General features: G+C 40.2%; 1 protein-coding gene across 3 annotated transcripts; it reads left to right on the top strand.

The window, feature by feature from the left end:
• The first annotated feature begins 153 nt into the window (after positions 1 to 153).
• Positions 154 to 9,847, top strand: LOC115149233 (serine/threonine-protein kinase greatwall). Of its 3 annotated transcripts, XM_029691908.1 has the most exons (12): positions 155 to 653; positions 861 to 998; positions 1,100 to 1,239; positions 1,340 to 1,428; positions 1,689 to 1,795; positions 1,950 to 2,109; positions 3,163 to 3,335; positions 3,442 to 4,605; positions 4,769 to 4,910; positions 8,631 to 8,744; positions 9,050 to 9,151; positions 9,400 to 9,847. In XM_029691908.1, the coding sequence occupies exons 1-12, from the start codon at positions 483 to 485 to the stop codon at positions 9,555 to 9,557; spliced, it is 2,658 nt and encodes an 885-aa protein (XP_029547768.1). In that variant the 5' UTR covers positions 155 to 482; the 3' UTR covers positions 9,558 to 9,847. The 3 variants fall into 3 exon arrangements, with proteins under 3 accessions (XP_029547775.1, XP_029547768.1, XP_029547784.1); XM_029691915.1 differs by lacking the exon at positions 861 to 998 and having other exon boundaries at positions 154 to 653; XM_029691924.1 differs by lacking the exons at positions 155 to 653; positions 861 to 998; positions 1,340 to 1,428 and having other exon boundaries at positions 1,135 to 1,239.
• Positions 9,848 to 15,431: the final 5,584 nt, after the last annotated feature.

Below are 15,431 nucleotides of genomic sequence, written 5' to 3'. Positions count from 1 at the left end.
TTTGTCAACGAATTAATTTTGCTTTTACAAAATATGCGTTAATGTTGATGCCTGGAATAGGTGTCCTACCCATTGCCTGATGCAAGTCATGTAGCGGAGTTGCTCTAGTAAAAATATCGATGGCCCAAAAAGTCAATTATATTTATTGACTAATTCATAGCTTTCTTATTTGGTAAAATCTTAATTTCACGTGTTCATATTCTTGACTGGTTAAACGTTTTCGTATAGGCACTCTCTTTGGCCACGAATAGCGTCCCGTCTCTGGGAGCGGATTTCACATTTCAAACAAGCTTGTCTTGTCTGTCAGGTTAGTGAAAAGGAAACAGATTGGTTTTCATTGAGGTATTTTTGAAATGTAACAGCTAACTAGTTTAATTGCATGCACGCTTTTTAGTTGAATTAAACTCAGGATGTGTGTTCCTTGAGAAGTTAATAACAAAAAAAACGTCCACGTTAGCTGTATGGCCGATTAGCTCCCAGTTATGGATGCGGGTGAAAAACAGCCCACTTCTTGTGCAGATAGGAAGGTATCCGATATTCTGAGGCCTGTCTCAATCGATGACTTCGTTGTTTTGAAGCCTATCAGCCGTGGTGCCTTTGGAAAGGTTTACCTTGCACGGAAGAAATGTAATCCACGATTATATGCAATCAAGGCAAGTCATCAACGGTTTTACCACTGCTATGAACCTCCTCCACAGCTCCCATTTCTAATTGTGGGTAAACCACCAGTAACAGCTGCTAATGTGAAGGAATTGGAAATAATGTTCAACTTTTTAAATGTTTTACATAATGGAAAATCCTAACTTGGATTGACATTTTGAGGATAATGACACTTAATTAGCTGTGAACTTTTCTGCCAGGTGGTGAAGAAATCTGACATGCATGACAAAAATTTGGCAGATCAGATGAAGGCAGAGAGAGACGCATTGGCCCTCAGCAAAAGTCCCTTTGTCGTACACCTCTTCTACTGTCTCCAAACGGCAACAAAAGTGTATTTGGTATGTGTTTCCCCCCCCCCCCCCCAAAAAAGATCAATGACAACAGCGAGTGACATGTCACTTTCCTAACTTTGGTATATTGCCTCTGTACATGTTTATAGGTGATGGAATACCTAATTGGTGGAGACGTGAAATCCCTTCTTCACATCTACGGATATTTTGATGAGGACATGTCAGTGAAATACATTTCAGAGGTGGCACGTGCTTTAGACTACCTTCATCGCCATGGAATCATCCACAGGTACTTCTATGACTCTCCATCTTCAAGAAATGTGTATTTTTTTTACATTTATTTCACATTTTAGTATGATTTGAGTTTTGTATTATGTTCAATCATTTAGGGACCTGAAGCCGGACAATATGCTTGTATCTAATGAAGGTCACATCAAGCTTACAGACTTTGGCCTCTCCAAAGTCAAGCTTGACAGAGGTATGTGCATAAACTGTAGCTTACACTAAACATTTTAATTATTTAGCAGACACTCTTATTCAGAGCGACTTACAGCAGCAATTAGGGTTAAATCGACAGATTTTTCACCTAGTCGGCTCAGAATTTTGAACCATCGAACTTTGAGTTACTGGTCCAACACTCTTAACTGCTAGGCTACCTGCTGCCTAAACCAATGCATCCACCCGCATCTGCTTGCAGGCTTTAGTTTAGTTCTACATTTTAATTCCTTTTCCTCACAGAATTGAGTCTTGCCGATATCTTGACAACCCCATCTTTGGCAAAGCCTAAACAGGATTATTTCCGCACCCCTGGTCAAGTCCTGTCTTTGATCAGCTCTCTTGGACTTGTAAGTAAAGTTCATTGCATTTAAGTATGTAATGTATTCATAGGCAATACATCAGTAAGGATAGTAAATGTGATATGATTAGTTTGTGCAGATACAGTACATTCTTTCCTATTGCCATATTAAATATTTATTCTGTGCTTTCATCCCATCACAGAACACACCAGCAGTGAAGAACAAGCGTCGCAGCAGCACCACGGCTGTGTTCAGCCCTACGTCACGTGGGAAAATTGATCAGCGGAAAAACTCGCTCTTTTCACCCTTGAGGAGACAGAAGGAATACCTGCGTTCCCATGTGTTCCATAGCCAGACTTTGGGTATGTCTCTTCAAATCATATTTTATAAGTCACATGTGCCGAATACAACAGGTGTAGACCCTACAGGGAAATGCTTACATACGAGCCCCTAAACAACAATGCAGTTTAAAAAAAAAATACAAATAAGAAATAAAAGTAACAAGTAATTAAAGAGCAGCAGTAAAATAACAATAGTGAGACTATATACAGGTGGGTACCGGTACAGAGTCAATGTGCAGTGGCATTGGTTATTTGAGGTAAAATGTACATGTAGGTAGTTATTAAAGTGTCTATGCATAGATGATAAAACCGAGAGTCGCAGCGGTGTAAGGGGGGGGGGGCAGGCAATGCAAATAGTCTGGGTAGCCATTTGATTAGATGTTCAGGAGTCTTATGGCTTGGGGAAAGAAGCTGTTTAGAAGCCTCATGGACATTGAGCTCTGGTAGAGCAAGCAGAGAGAATTCTACCTCTGTAAATTAGCAGAGAGAATTCTACCTCTGTAAATTAGCAGAGAGAATTCTACCTCTGTAAATTAGCAGAGAGAATTCTACCTCTGTAAATTAGCAGAGAGAATTCTACCTCTGTAAATTAGCAGAGAGAATTCTACCTCTGTAAATTAGCAGAGAGAATTCTACCTCTGTAAATTAGCAGAGAGAATTCTACCTCTGTAAATTAGCAGAGAGAATTCTACCTCTGTAAATTAGCAGAGAGAATTCTACCTCTGTAAATTAGCAGAGAGAATTCTACCTCTGTAAATTAGCAGAGAGAATTCTACCTCTGTAAATTAGCAGAGAGAATTCTACCTCTGTAAATTAGCAGAGAGAATTCTACCTCTGTAAATTAGCAGAGAGAATTCTACCTCTGTAAATTAGCAGAGAGAATTCTACCTCTGTAAATTAGCAGAGAGAATTCTACCTCATGTAAATTAGCAGAGAGAATTCTACCTCCTGTAAATTACCACGTGTTTCAGTTTTTCAATAAATCTTTAACCAGATCTGTAATCAAACCTGTCTAGAGAGGGTGGGTTCTGACCCCTCAATGTTTCTAATCAGTCTTCCTTTTTGTTTTGTCAGGACCCAACAGCTTTGTGTTCAGCCCAAATGCTTTGACCAAGAGCCTGACTCCCAGGCTGCTCAAGTCCAGAAGGAGGTTTCACACAATGAGCGCAGGCAGCAGCCAATCATGCCTCTTCCCCTCCACCACGGACTCCGAGGGAGGTGTCAGCCCATTATGGGAGGTAGAGCAGGTCAGAAGCCAGCAGGAAATACAATTGCTTTCATTTCAATCATATCTACCTCTGTATTTGTGGGTCATTAGAAGATGTTATTATTGTTTTCGGTTTGCTTTTCTAGAAGGAGAGGGAGAACTTCCTGCACCTATACGGTAGGAATACCAGTGGACCAATGAAAGGAAAGTCGACCTCTGATATGCGAATGCCGCGCCGGGACTCTGCTCTGGCATCGTTAGACAACTTAGACCTACGTGGACAGCTCCACCGAGAACCCAGTACTGGTGAACTGTCCAGGAAGGCCAAAGAGGAACCTCTTGCTTGGAAGGTGCTTCAGTTTAACGAGGTAGAGCAGTCTACCCCACCCCAGAAGCCTGATCTCTCTCAACCATTCAATGGCTATGTTTCTGGAGTTGAAGGTCACTGTGCCACCGAAGGTAAACCAAAGGAAGGCCATGTTGTGGTAACCTCAGCAGGAAAGCGAGTGTTTGAGGAGGTGGAGAGTAGTTCTGAACAGTTGGAATCCCTTTCCAAGAAGAGCGACTCAGCGTACCAGAGGTGTTATGGCATCCCAGATATTGCTTTGAAGAATCGCACTGGTCTGACAGGGGTGTTTGCAAATGTCCATTTGGAGGTGTTTGGATCTGAGGGTCAAGAGACTGCTGAAGGCCAGACCCCTAAACTTTCCAGTCCCATCGCTGTGGCTAAAAACCTCCTGTGTGAGTTGGACGGACCAGCAGAGGGGGTCTTCATCGAAGGCACGTCATTTGGTGACGACCACGAGCTGAGCAGGAGCCTGTGCGCAGACTCTGAGGGGTCGGCTCATGAAATGTCCATCGACAACAGCCCATCCCCAAAAAGGTCTGCTCAAAGTGCCAAAGAGGGGCATTGGGCATTGTTCGAGCTAGACGATAGACGATATGACCCAGCAATATCACCCAGTACCCCACTCCTTCCTCAGCCACCCATCTTCGCTAGTATAGGAACGGCAATGCCGGGCAACGGGCTCACCCTGAGCGGAGGCGAATCCAAACGCTTCTTCCTCGACCGAATCCCTGAGCTGGACCCCAGGGTGGCCAGGTCACCCTCGTTCCTCAAGCCCAGGAATGTGGTGGCCTTCCGGAGTTACTGCAGCTCCATCAACCGCTCCAACATGTCGGGAAGCTCACGCCTCAGCCTGGGCTCAGTGGAGGCCATGGATATGGCCACCTCAGCCTCCTACCACAGTATGCCCGCTGCTGTCACACCAGTCCAGAAGAGACCCAGCTCCAACAACTCCCTCGATCAGGTAGATGCACAGTCAAATTCCAGGGGTGGTGGATACAGAGTTGAGATTCAGGGGCTGGAGGGTACTGGGCTAAGTTGAAAATGTAGGACCTAAATATAGCTTCAGAGAACTTACATGACACTTGTTTTTATCAGTTATTTATTCATTTGTTTCCTAACTTAAGACCCCACAGTCGTCGACCACCTCCCACACTCCGTTCAGGACCCCTAAGAGTGTCCGACGTGGTCCTGTACCCGTGGAGGGAGAACCGATTTTAGGCACCCCAGATTACCTTGCCCCAGAGCTGCTATTGGGGAAACCACATGGTAAGTGTTGACACATTTCTTGTTTGGGATGTCAAAACATTTCTGAATGTGTCCCAGTCATATTTAAGGTTCGATCTACCTTTCTAAGTGTTCTGATACTTCTAGCTTGGAGTTGTATTTTTATGATAACATAGCTATAGTATTTCACTTTTTAATATGTATAGTATTGCTTACTAGGTGTGTCCAATCAATCTCCCTCTTCAAATTAGGGCTAATTGGAAAAGCTGTTAAAAAGAGAACATTGTATTATTTCTTTGTACTCCCTGACGAAGGCCATGCAGCCGAAACGCGTCGGGATTTTTAAAACTTTGTTTCTATTGAACATGTCATACTAATAAAGGCATTTTAATTAATTATATGAAGAGTGCCTTGGTCCTCCTTTCTTTTTGATGACCAACTCACCCCTTTTACCAAAGAGCACCTTCTGTCTACTAACAAATGTACTATTGTGTACCTTAGTAGCGCTTCCCTTCCTCCTCTTTCTGAATGTGTGTTGGTATAACTGCTGTCATCCTCTACACAACTTTACATGAAGGTATAAATATCTGTTGGAAAAATCAACAGTTCAGACATTTTTTTTTTAACAGGAATTTTTTTTTAAGTTTCAGGATATTGTAAATGTGGTAAGTTGTTCATAACCTTGCTAACGTTGCAAAGGGGGAGTGCATGTGTTCTCAGCTTCGATGCGTTGCATTCACGGTCTGCTACCAGAGGAAATGGCTGCCTGATTCAGTATTACATGGATGGGTTTCAAAATGCTACTTCTGGTTCCCAATTGTACTTCCTGTTTCCGAAAGTGATGTAATTGCGGCCCTCAGTTCGGGACGTTCCTGCATGTAGGCAGTCCTGCATTTACAGGATCCCCTCTTTATACTTTAATTGGTCCACAATCAAGGCTGTATCTCAACCAACGTTGATTGGGAGTCCCATAGAGCGGCGCACAATTGGCCCAGCGTTGTCCGGGTTTGGCCGGTGTAGGCCGTCATTGTAAATAAGATTTTTATTATTATTTTATTTTTTTAAACTGACTTGCCTAGTTAAATAAAGGTTAATGATGGCCTACACCGGCTAGGACGCCGGTACACAGGCGGGAGCGCTCCAGTACAGTAGGTGGCGGTAATGTACCATAACGATGGATGCCAGCCACCAATAAACCTCACAGAAGAAGCGGGGGAAACAGAGGTAGCTAGCTAGGACACCGGTAGACAGTGTCTTTCTCCCCCTTTTTAAAAACTCAAATACTTTTTATTTCCTGTTTGACCCACACATTAATTGCATAGACAATCAGGGGAAATCCAAAATATAATTAGTGTCACACAAGCATGAATATGATGTGCTTGAGGTGGTGGGGGGGGGGGTTCCTGCTTATTCAGGAATCTCCAAATGCAGGAACACTGTGAAATGTGTGTCACAATCACAACACTATTGTCTGCTTCTGGCCCTCTGTATTGGGTTTGGACCCGTGTTGGGATTAAATTGAGGGAAATTGTAATGGGAAGCCATTTTCAGTGCATGGTGTTGAAGATTCTAAATAGGGTCATTAATGTTTTAAGGTGGAGGATGAACATAAGTGACCGCTCGATGGGCCTAATTGTAAAGGCACATTTTCAAGCTGATGAAATTTGTTCATACGTTGAAACATTGATATGGGTTTTGTCCAGGAATATGTTTAGTGCTAACAGGGTTGGGTAGATTACTTTCTAAATGTAATCTGTTACAGTTAGTAGTTACCTGTCCCAAATTGTAATCTCTAATGTAACTTTTGGACCACTCAAACTCAGTAATGTAATCTGATTACATTCAGTTACTTTTAGATTACTTTCCCCTTAAGAGGCATTAGAAGACAACAAAAGTGTATGTTACCGATTGAACTACATCTATGGCAGGATAAATCAATGTTAAAGTTTCCATAGCTGGCCATTTACTTTATGGGTTGTTTATGTAAGCTTCTTCTAACCCATCGTTTTCTACTACATATAATAATGTTATTAAATGAGACTTTGTTTTAATGTAAAGATATATCAGAATTCAAATAAATGTTATACCCCTTGATCTTCAAGAATAGGACTTGGAAGTATAGATTAGCCAAATTGTTTTACGTGAGCATGACCCCCAAAACGAAGGACTTATTAGCCAGCCCTACTCTGTTGTTTATGATTGTGTTGTCATGGACGACTGATTGGACTCATTTGATTGGAGTTGATAAATAAATGCTGCGCTCATGGACTGGCATGCTTTGAGCACTACTGAAAAGTGCTATTTACATTAGAGGTCGACCGATTATGATTTTTCGATACCGATTATTGGAAGACTGAAAAAAGCCGATACCGATTAATCAGCCAAAAAAAAATGTGTATATATATTTTTCTTTTACATTTTTTTATTATTTTTTTATTTATTTCTTTATTTCTTTATTTTTTAATTATTATTTTTTCTTTTTTTTAAACTTAATACATAAATAAAATCAATTTAGTCTCAAATAAATAATGAAACATGTTCATTTTATTTTAAATAATGCAAAAACAAAGTGTTGGAGAAGAAAGTAAAAGTGCAATATGTGCCATGTAAAAAAGCTAATGTTTAAGTTCCTTGCAGGCAATATTAACTAAATTTGCAGGTTTAAAAATATATACTTGTGTATTGATTTTTAAGAAAGGCATTGATGTTTACGGTTAGGTACACATTGGTGCAACGACAGTGCTTTTTTCGCGAATGCGCTTGTAAAATCACCCTTTTTGCGAAGTAGGCTGTGATTCGATAATAAATTAACAGGCACCGCGTCGATTATATGCAACGCAGGACAAGCTAGATAAAGTAGTAATATCATCAACCATGTGTAGTTAACTAGTGATTATGTGAAGATTGATTGTTTTTTTTATAAGATAAGTTTAATGCTAGCTAGCACCTTACCTTGGCTCCTTGCTGCACTCGCATAACAGGTAGTCAGCCTGCTACGCAGTCTCCTCGTAGGAGTGCAATGTAATCGGTGACCAGAAATGCCGATTTTGTTATGAAAACTTGAAATCGGCCATTCCGATTAATCGGTCGACCTCTAACTTACATGTGAAAAATTAATGCCATATGCTGCATTTGCTCTAGGCCTATTGTTTACCTTTTTATTGGTGACACTTTAATATCGCGATAGTATGCAGCTGTTTATTAAAGGGCTTGTGTGTGTCAAGAAACTTGCACACTTTTGATAGACTTAAAGGAGCTGTTGTTACATCCACACACATACAGTACCAGTTTAAAGTTTGGACACACGTATTCCATTCAAGGGTTTTTATTTTTACTATTTTCTACATTCTAGAAATAGACGTCAAAACTATAAAATAACATATATGGAATCACGTAGTAAACAAAAAAAGTAAAAAATAAGTGTTCAACAAACAAATCAAAAGCAATACAATTTCAACACCCCCTCACATTGTATTTGAAGAAGTGTGTGTGTGTGTGTGTGTGTGTGTGTGTGTGTGTGTACATTGAAATACTAAGCCTAATGTTGTCCAATTGTTTCAGTTCCTGCTTCCACTGCTGTAGAATAGAGGCACAGCCTAACAGGACAATAGCACAGTGACACTGCGGTGATGGTATCTGAGACATGTGACTAATCTCCGTTAAACCCAGAACCAAAAATCGTGGGTAATTTGGTAAATTATGTTTATGTACGGATTAATATGTGAGCTACTGTCTCTATTGCACCCCCCCCCCTCCCCCCAGACTGCATGGTCGACTGGTGGGCCCTGGGTGTGTGTCTGTTTGAGTTCCTCACCGGCGTGCCCCCCTTTAACGATGAAACCCCTCAGCTTGTCTTCCAGAATATTCTCAACAGAGGTACTTTCTTCATGTCTTTTCTTATTAACACTGACATTTCTTATAGCTGCTTTATTGAGAAAAGATTTAACTTACTGTGATATGTGGTTGTCTAACCTAGCTAGTTATCTTAAGTGGAATGTACTAACTGTAAGTCACTCTGGATAGTCTACTCAATGACTAAAATGTCAAATGTAACTGATTGTTTATGGCATCTGTTGTGTTTTCAGTGTAACATGCCTGTACAGCAAAGTAAAATCGTGCATTTTAAAATGTTTTTATAAAGTTTTCGATCACCAATATTTTGTTTTTATGTTTAATCTCAGATATTCCATGGCCCGATGGTGAGGAGGAGCTATCCCACAATTCCCGTAATGCCATAGAGATCTTACTCACCATGGACATGAACAAACGGGCAGGTCTCAAAGGTAAAGGGTTTGTTTGACCAGTTTAGACGGTGATAATACCATTTCATAGATTCCATTTTGAAATGGACCATTTGGATGTATAATAATGATTCCATTTTGAAATGGACCATTTGGATGTATAATAATGATTCCATTTTGAAATGGACCATTTGGATGTATAATAATGATTCCATTTTGAAATGGACCATTTGGATGTATAATAATGATAAAAAATGTTGCTGCTACAACCATATTTGTTTCTGCATCAGAACTTAGGAGCCACGCTCTGTTTGAGGGATTGAATTGGGATAACCTACAGAACCAGACCATGCCCTTCGTCCCTCAGCCAGAGGATGAAACTGACACATCGTACTTTGAAGCAAGAAACACTGCGCAGCACCTCGTGATGTCTGGCTTCAGTCTGTAGGTTTGTTCTCCAGGTTTGGGGTCAATTCTGGTCAATTTAGGAAGTACACTGAAATTCCAATTCTCTTCAATGCTTTAGGATAATTTATATATATATATATATGGTGTGAATTTACTGTTTTTTTTTAATATTAGTACTGTCTGTCAACTGTCTTTTCATCCATGTTTCACTGCTCTTCTATGCAGGAGTTCTTTTAAAAACATTTTTTTTTAAACTTTTATTTAACTAGGGAAGTCGAGTTAAGAACAAATTCTTATTTTCAATGACGGCCTACAGTGGGTTAACTGCCTTGTTCATGGGCAGAACGACAGATTTTTACCTTGTCAGGTCGGGGATTCGATCTTGCAACCTTTCGGTTACTAGTCTAATGCTCTAACCACTAGGCTACCTGCTGGTTACTAGTCTAATGCTCTAACCACTAGGCTATCTGCCGCCCCTCCTTCATGCAGCGGGTCATATACACTACGTCTGTATGCGTACTCTTCACAAAATGTGTAGATTTTCTTATTCACTTTTTAATTTATTTTTATTTTACATGTTATAAATACAAATAAAAGTTGTGTGAAGTGATAGTTTGTTTTTTCTTCTGTGATACACAAAATATAAAATGAGGGAAGAAGAACATAAACATTCTGAAGGAGGAAGGGCTTAAAAAGATGGCTTAAATGTTTTGTATTATTTCGGTAGTAGTTTTGAAAGTAGCAACCAAACTGGGTCCCTGAAAATTGTGCACAATTCTGTACAACTTCATCCATTTTGTATGTTATTTTACGTCTTGCAATTCGTATGATACACTATATATATACACACACACACACACACACACACACACACACACACACACACACACACACACACACACAAAAGTATGTGAACAACCCTTCAAATTAGTGGATTGGCTATTTCAGCCACACCTGTTGCTGACAGGTGTATAAAATCGAGCACACAGCCATGCAATCTCCATAGACAGACATTAGCAATAGAATGGCCTTCCTGAAGAGCTCAGTGACTTTCAACATGTCACCGTCATAGGATGCCACCTTTCCAGCAAGTCAGTTCGCCAAATTTCTGCCCTGCTAGAGCTGCCGCGATAAACTGTGAGTGCTGTTATTGTGAAGTGGAAACGTCTAGGAGCAACAATGGCTCCGCTGCAAAGTGGTAGGCCACACAAGCTCACAGAACAGGACCGCTGAAGTGCGTAGTGTGTAAAAGTCGTCTGTCCTCGGTTGCAACACTCACTTCCGCGTTACAAACTGCCTCTGGAAGCAACGTCAGCCCAAGAACTTCGTCGGGAACTTCATGAAATAGGCTCCCATGGCCGAGCAACCGCACACAAGCCTAAGAATCATGCACAATGCCAAGCATCAGCTGGAGCAGTGGAAACGTGTTCTCTGGAATCACGCTTCACCATCTGGTAGTCCAACGGACAAATCTGGGTTTGGCGGATACCAGAACAAAGCTATCTGCCCCAAAGCATAGTGCCTACTGTGATGTTTGGTGGAGGTGGAATAATGGTCTGGGATCTTTTTCATGGTTCGGGTCCCTTAGTTTCATTGAAGGGAAATCTTAATGCTACAGCATACAATAACATTCTAGATGATTCTGTGCTTCCAACTTGATGGCAACAGTTTGGGGAAGGCCCTTTCCTGTTTCAGCATGACAATGCCCCTGTGCACAAAGTGAGGTCCAAACAGAAATGGTTTGTCGAGCTCGGTGTGGAAGAACTTGACTGGCCTGCACAGAGCCCTGACCTCAACCACATTGAACACCTTTGGGATGAATTGGAACGCTGACTGCGAACCAGGCCTTATCGCCCATCATCAGTGCCCGACCTCACTATTGCTCTTTTTAATCAGGGAGTCACATTGAGATTAAAAATCTATTTTTACAAGAGAGCCGTGTATACTTTATAATAAAACTTACACGTGTGTATAAAACAATATAATTCAGCACACAACAAATAAACATATTTAATAAAAGCATGTGGCTGAATGGAAGCAAGTCCCTGCAGTAATGTTCCAACATCTAGTGGGAAGCCTTACCAGCAAAGGGGGACCAACTCTATGAATGGCCATTATTTTGGAATGAGAAGGTCAATGAGCAGGTATCCACATACTTTTAGTAACTTAGTGTATGTTATAAATTCCAATTTGTAAAATATTTATGAATTTGTATGTTCACATCCCATTCTATCTTTCTTAGTGCTTGTGGTCAGATCTGTGTGTGTTGTGAATCCCCATAAGAGGAATTTGTTTTAAGTCAAAAAAATGTAAAAGCTTTGTTAAAACTTTATTCAATTTATACTAAACAAGAATATAAAACACCGTGACAATTTCAACGATTTCACTGCGTTACAGTTCATAAGGAAATCAGTCAATTGAAATAAATTAATTAGGCCCTGAAGTTTTTCCCTACGAAAGGGCTTTATTACAGACAGACCTACTCAGTTTCATGTCTGGGTGGCTGGTGTATGACGATCCTGCAGGTGAAGAAGTCAGATGTGGAGGTCCTGGGTTGGCGTGGTTACACGTGGTCTGCAGTTGTGAGGCCGGTTGGACGTACTGCCAAATTCTCGAAAACAATGTTGGAGGCGGCTTATGGTAGAAAAATAAACATGCAATTCTCTGGCAACAGCTCTGGTGGACATTCCTGCAGTCAGCATGCCAATTGCACGCTCCCTTAAAACTTGAGACATCTATGGCATTGTGTTGTGTGACAAACCTGCACATTTTAGAGTGGCCTTTTATTGACCCCAGCACAAGGTGCCCCTGTGTAATGATTATGCTGTTTAATCATATTCTTGATATGCCACACCTGTCAGGTGGATGGATTATCTTGGCAAAGGAGAAATGCTCACTAACAGGGATGTCAACAAATTTGTGGCCAAAATTTGAGAGAATTAAGCTTTTTGTGCGTATGGAACATTTCTGGGATCTTTTATTTCAGCTCATGAAAAATGTGACAAACACTTTTTACACGTTGCATTTATATTTTTGTTTAGTATATTCTCAATCACATGCAAACAACAATCTAAGGCAGAAAAGGAGAGAAATATTCATATTTAGTAGAAAGTTTAACAAATCAATGGCTGTGAAAATATCAACTCTATTGCAAATGTACATTTTATGATACCTACATTATTTTTGATATATATTCATATACTACATCAATACATTAGAATGCAATTAAAATATTGCACTTTTGCCAATATAATGTTCTTATCTGGTCTGTACAACTATTATTGTATACAATTTACACTAAATGAACCAAACTCCATTACATAGAAAGTATTCAAAACACATATTAGAAGCCAAACATAACCATTGTCAGTCAGACCTCCATGGACAATGTTTCTTTACAAACAAACAAAAAACACATTGCTACATTAAAACATACACTACCGTTCAAAAGTTTGGGGTCACTTAGAAATGTCCTTGTTTATGAAAGAAAAGCATGTTTTTTTTTTGTCCATTTAAAATAACATCAAATTGATCAGGAATACAGTGTAGACATTGTTAATGTTGTAAATGACTATTATAGCTGGAAACGGCAGGTTTTTAATGGAATATCTACGTAGGTGTACAGAGGCCCATTATCAGCAACCATCACTTCTGTGTTCCAATGGCACGTTGTGTTAGCTAATCCAATTTTATCATTTTAAAAGGCTAATTGATCATTAGAAAACCCTTTTGCAATTATGTTGGCACAGCTGAAAACTTTTATTCTGATTAAAGAAGCAATAAAACTGGCCTTCTTCAGACTAGTTGAGTTTCTGGAGCATCAGCATTTGTTGGTTCGATTACAGGCTCAAAATGGCCAGAAACAAAGACCTTTCTTCTGAAACTCGTCAGTCTATTCTTGTCTGAGAAATGAAGGCTATTCCATGCGAGAAATTGCCAAGAAACTGAAGATCTGGTACAACGCCGTGTACTACTCCCTTAACAGAACAGCGCAAACTGGCTCTAACCAGAATAGAAAAGAGGAGTGGGAGGCCTCGGTGCACAACTGAGCAAGAGGACAAGTACATTAGTGTCTAGTTTAAGAAACAGATGCCTCAAAAGTCCTCAACTGGCAGCTTCATTAAATAGTACCTGCAAAATACCAATCTCAACGTCAACAGTGTAGAGGCGACTCCGGGATGCTGGCCTTCTAGACAGAAATTGCAAAGAAAAAGTCATATCTCAGACTAGCCAATAAAAAAAATAAAAAAAGATTTAAGACGGGCAAAAGAACACAGACACTGGACAGAGGAAGATTGGAAAAAAGTGTTATGGACAGACGAATCTAAGTTTGAGGTGTTCAGATCACAAAGAAGAACATTCGTGAGATGCAGAAAAAAATGAAAAGAAGCTGGAGGAGTGCTTGATGCCGGCTGTGAAGCATGGTGGAGGCGATGTGATGGTCTGGGGGTGCTTTGGTGGTGGTAAAGTGGGAGATTTATACAGGGTAAAAGGGATCTTAAAATAGGAAGGCTATCACTCCATTTTGCAACGCCATGCCATACCCTGTGGACGGCGCTTAATTGGGAGCCAATTTCCTCCTACAACAGGACAATGACCCAAAAACACAGCTCCAAACTATGCAAGAACTATTTAGGGAAGAAGCAGTCAGCTGGTGTTCTGTCTATAATGGAGTGGCCAGCACAATCACCGGATCTCAACCCTATTGAGCTGTTGTGGGAGCAGCTTGACCGTATGGTACGTAAGAAGTGCCCATCAAGCCAGTCCAACTTGTGGGAGGTGCTTCAGAAAGCATGGGGTGAAATCTCTTCAGATTACCTCAACCAATTGACAACTAGAATACCAAAGGTATTCCGTAATGCTGCAAATGGAGGATTCTTTGACAAAAGCAAAGTTTGAAGGACACAATTATTATTTAAATTAAAAATCATTATTTATAACCTTGCCAACGTCTTGACTATATTTCCTATTCATTTTGCAACTCATTTCATGTATGTTTTCAAAACAAGGACATTTCTAAGTGACCCCAAACTTTTGAATGGTGTGTGTACATAAAAAAATGTTATGAACAGATATAAAGTTCAAATCATCATCAAAAAAAGTACAATGTATTTGAAACATGTATTTATCATCACTATTCAACTTTTTCTCTCTTTTCTCTTGTTTGAGTTGGTAACATTTGAGTGTCAATTAGCGTTTCATATCCTTTTGGTTCTCTTTATTTTTCTCAGAATTTGGACCGACACTACAATTTTACATTTGAGATGTTTTACTCGAGTAGACAGAACTACAGTATATTTTAGCAGATGCTCGTAACCAGAGCAATTAGGATTAAATGCATAGCAATTAGGATTAAATGCATAGCAATTAGGATTAAATGCATAGCAATTAGGATTAAATGCATAGCAAATCGACAGATTTTTTCCCACTTAGTCGGCTCGGGTATTCGAAACAACGACGTTCCGGTCACTAGCACAACATTCTTAAGCGCTAGGCTACCTGTCGCCCCTAAGTACTGTACACGGCTACATTGGTGAGGAACTTTATCATGAGTTGATGAAATTCTAAATATACACAAATTAAGTGTATAAAAGCCAATCCGATATTTAAAAAAAAATTATACTTAATCTAAACCATTGTAACGCCCTGACCATAGAGAGGGTTTTTTGTTCTCTATTTTTGGTTAGGCCAGGGTGTGACATGGGTGGGCGTTCTAGGTTTCTTTTTCTATGTTGGTGGTTTTCTTTGCTTCGGCCGTGTATGGCTCTCAATCAGGAACAGGTGTAGATCGTTGTTGCCGATTGAGTCATACATAGGCAACCTGTTTTTCCTTTGGGGTCTGTGGGTGAATGTTTTCTGTCTAGTGTTTTGTTATTTCTGACTGTTTGGCTGTCATTTTCGTGGTTTCTTTTTG

This window comes from Salmo trutta, chromosome 2, assembly GCF_901001165.1.
Source record: "Salmo trutta chromosome 2, fSalTru1.1, whole genome shotgun sequence".
In the NCBI taxonomy this organism is placed as follows: domain Eukaryota; kingdom Metazoa; phylum Chordata; class Actinopteri; order Salmoniformes; family Salmonidae; genus Salmo; species Salmo trutta.
Note: the sequence above shows the minus strand (reverse complement) of the source record. Positions and strands in the feature narration are given on the sequence as shown.

Excerpts from the sequence above, each read along its gene's own strand:
- LOC115149233 (XM_029691908.1), top strand. The coding sequence starts at position 483 with ATGGATGCGGGTGAAAAACAGCCCACTTCTTGTGCAGATAGGAAGGTA. Across the intron at positions 2,110-3,162 it reads GTTCCATAGCCAGACTTTGG|GACCCAACAGCTTTGTGTTC; the intron begins GTATGTCTCTTC and ends TTGTTTTGTCAG. Across the intron at positions 9,152-9,399 it reads CAAACGGGCAGGTCTCAAAG|AACTTAGGAGCCACGCTCTG; the intron begins GTAAAGGGTTTG and ends TTTCTGCATCAG.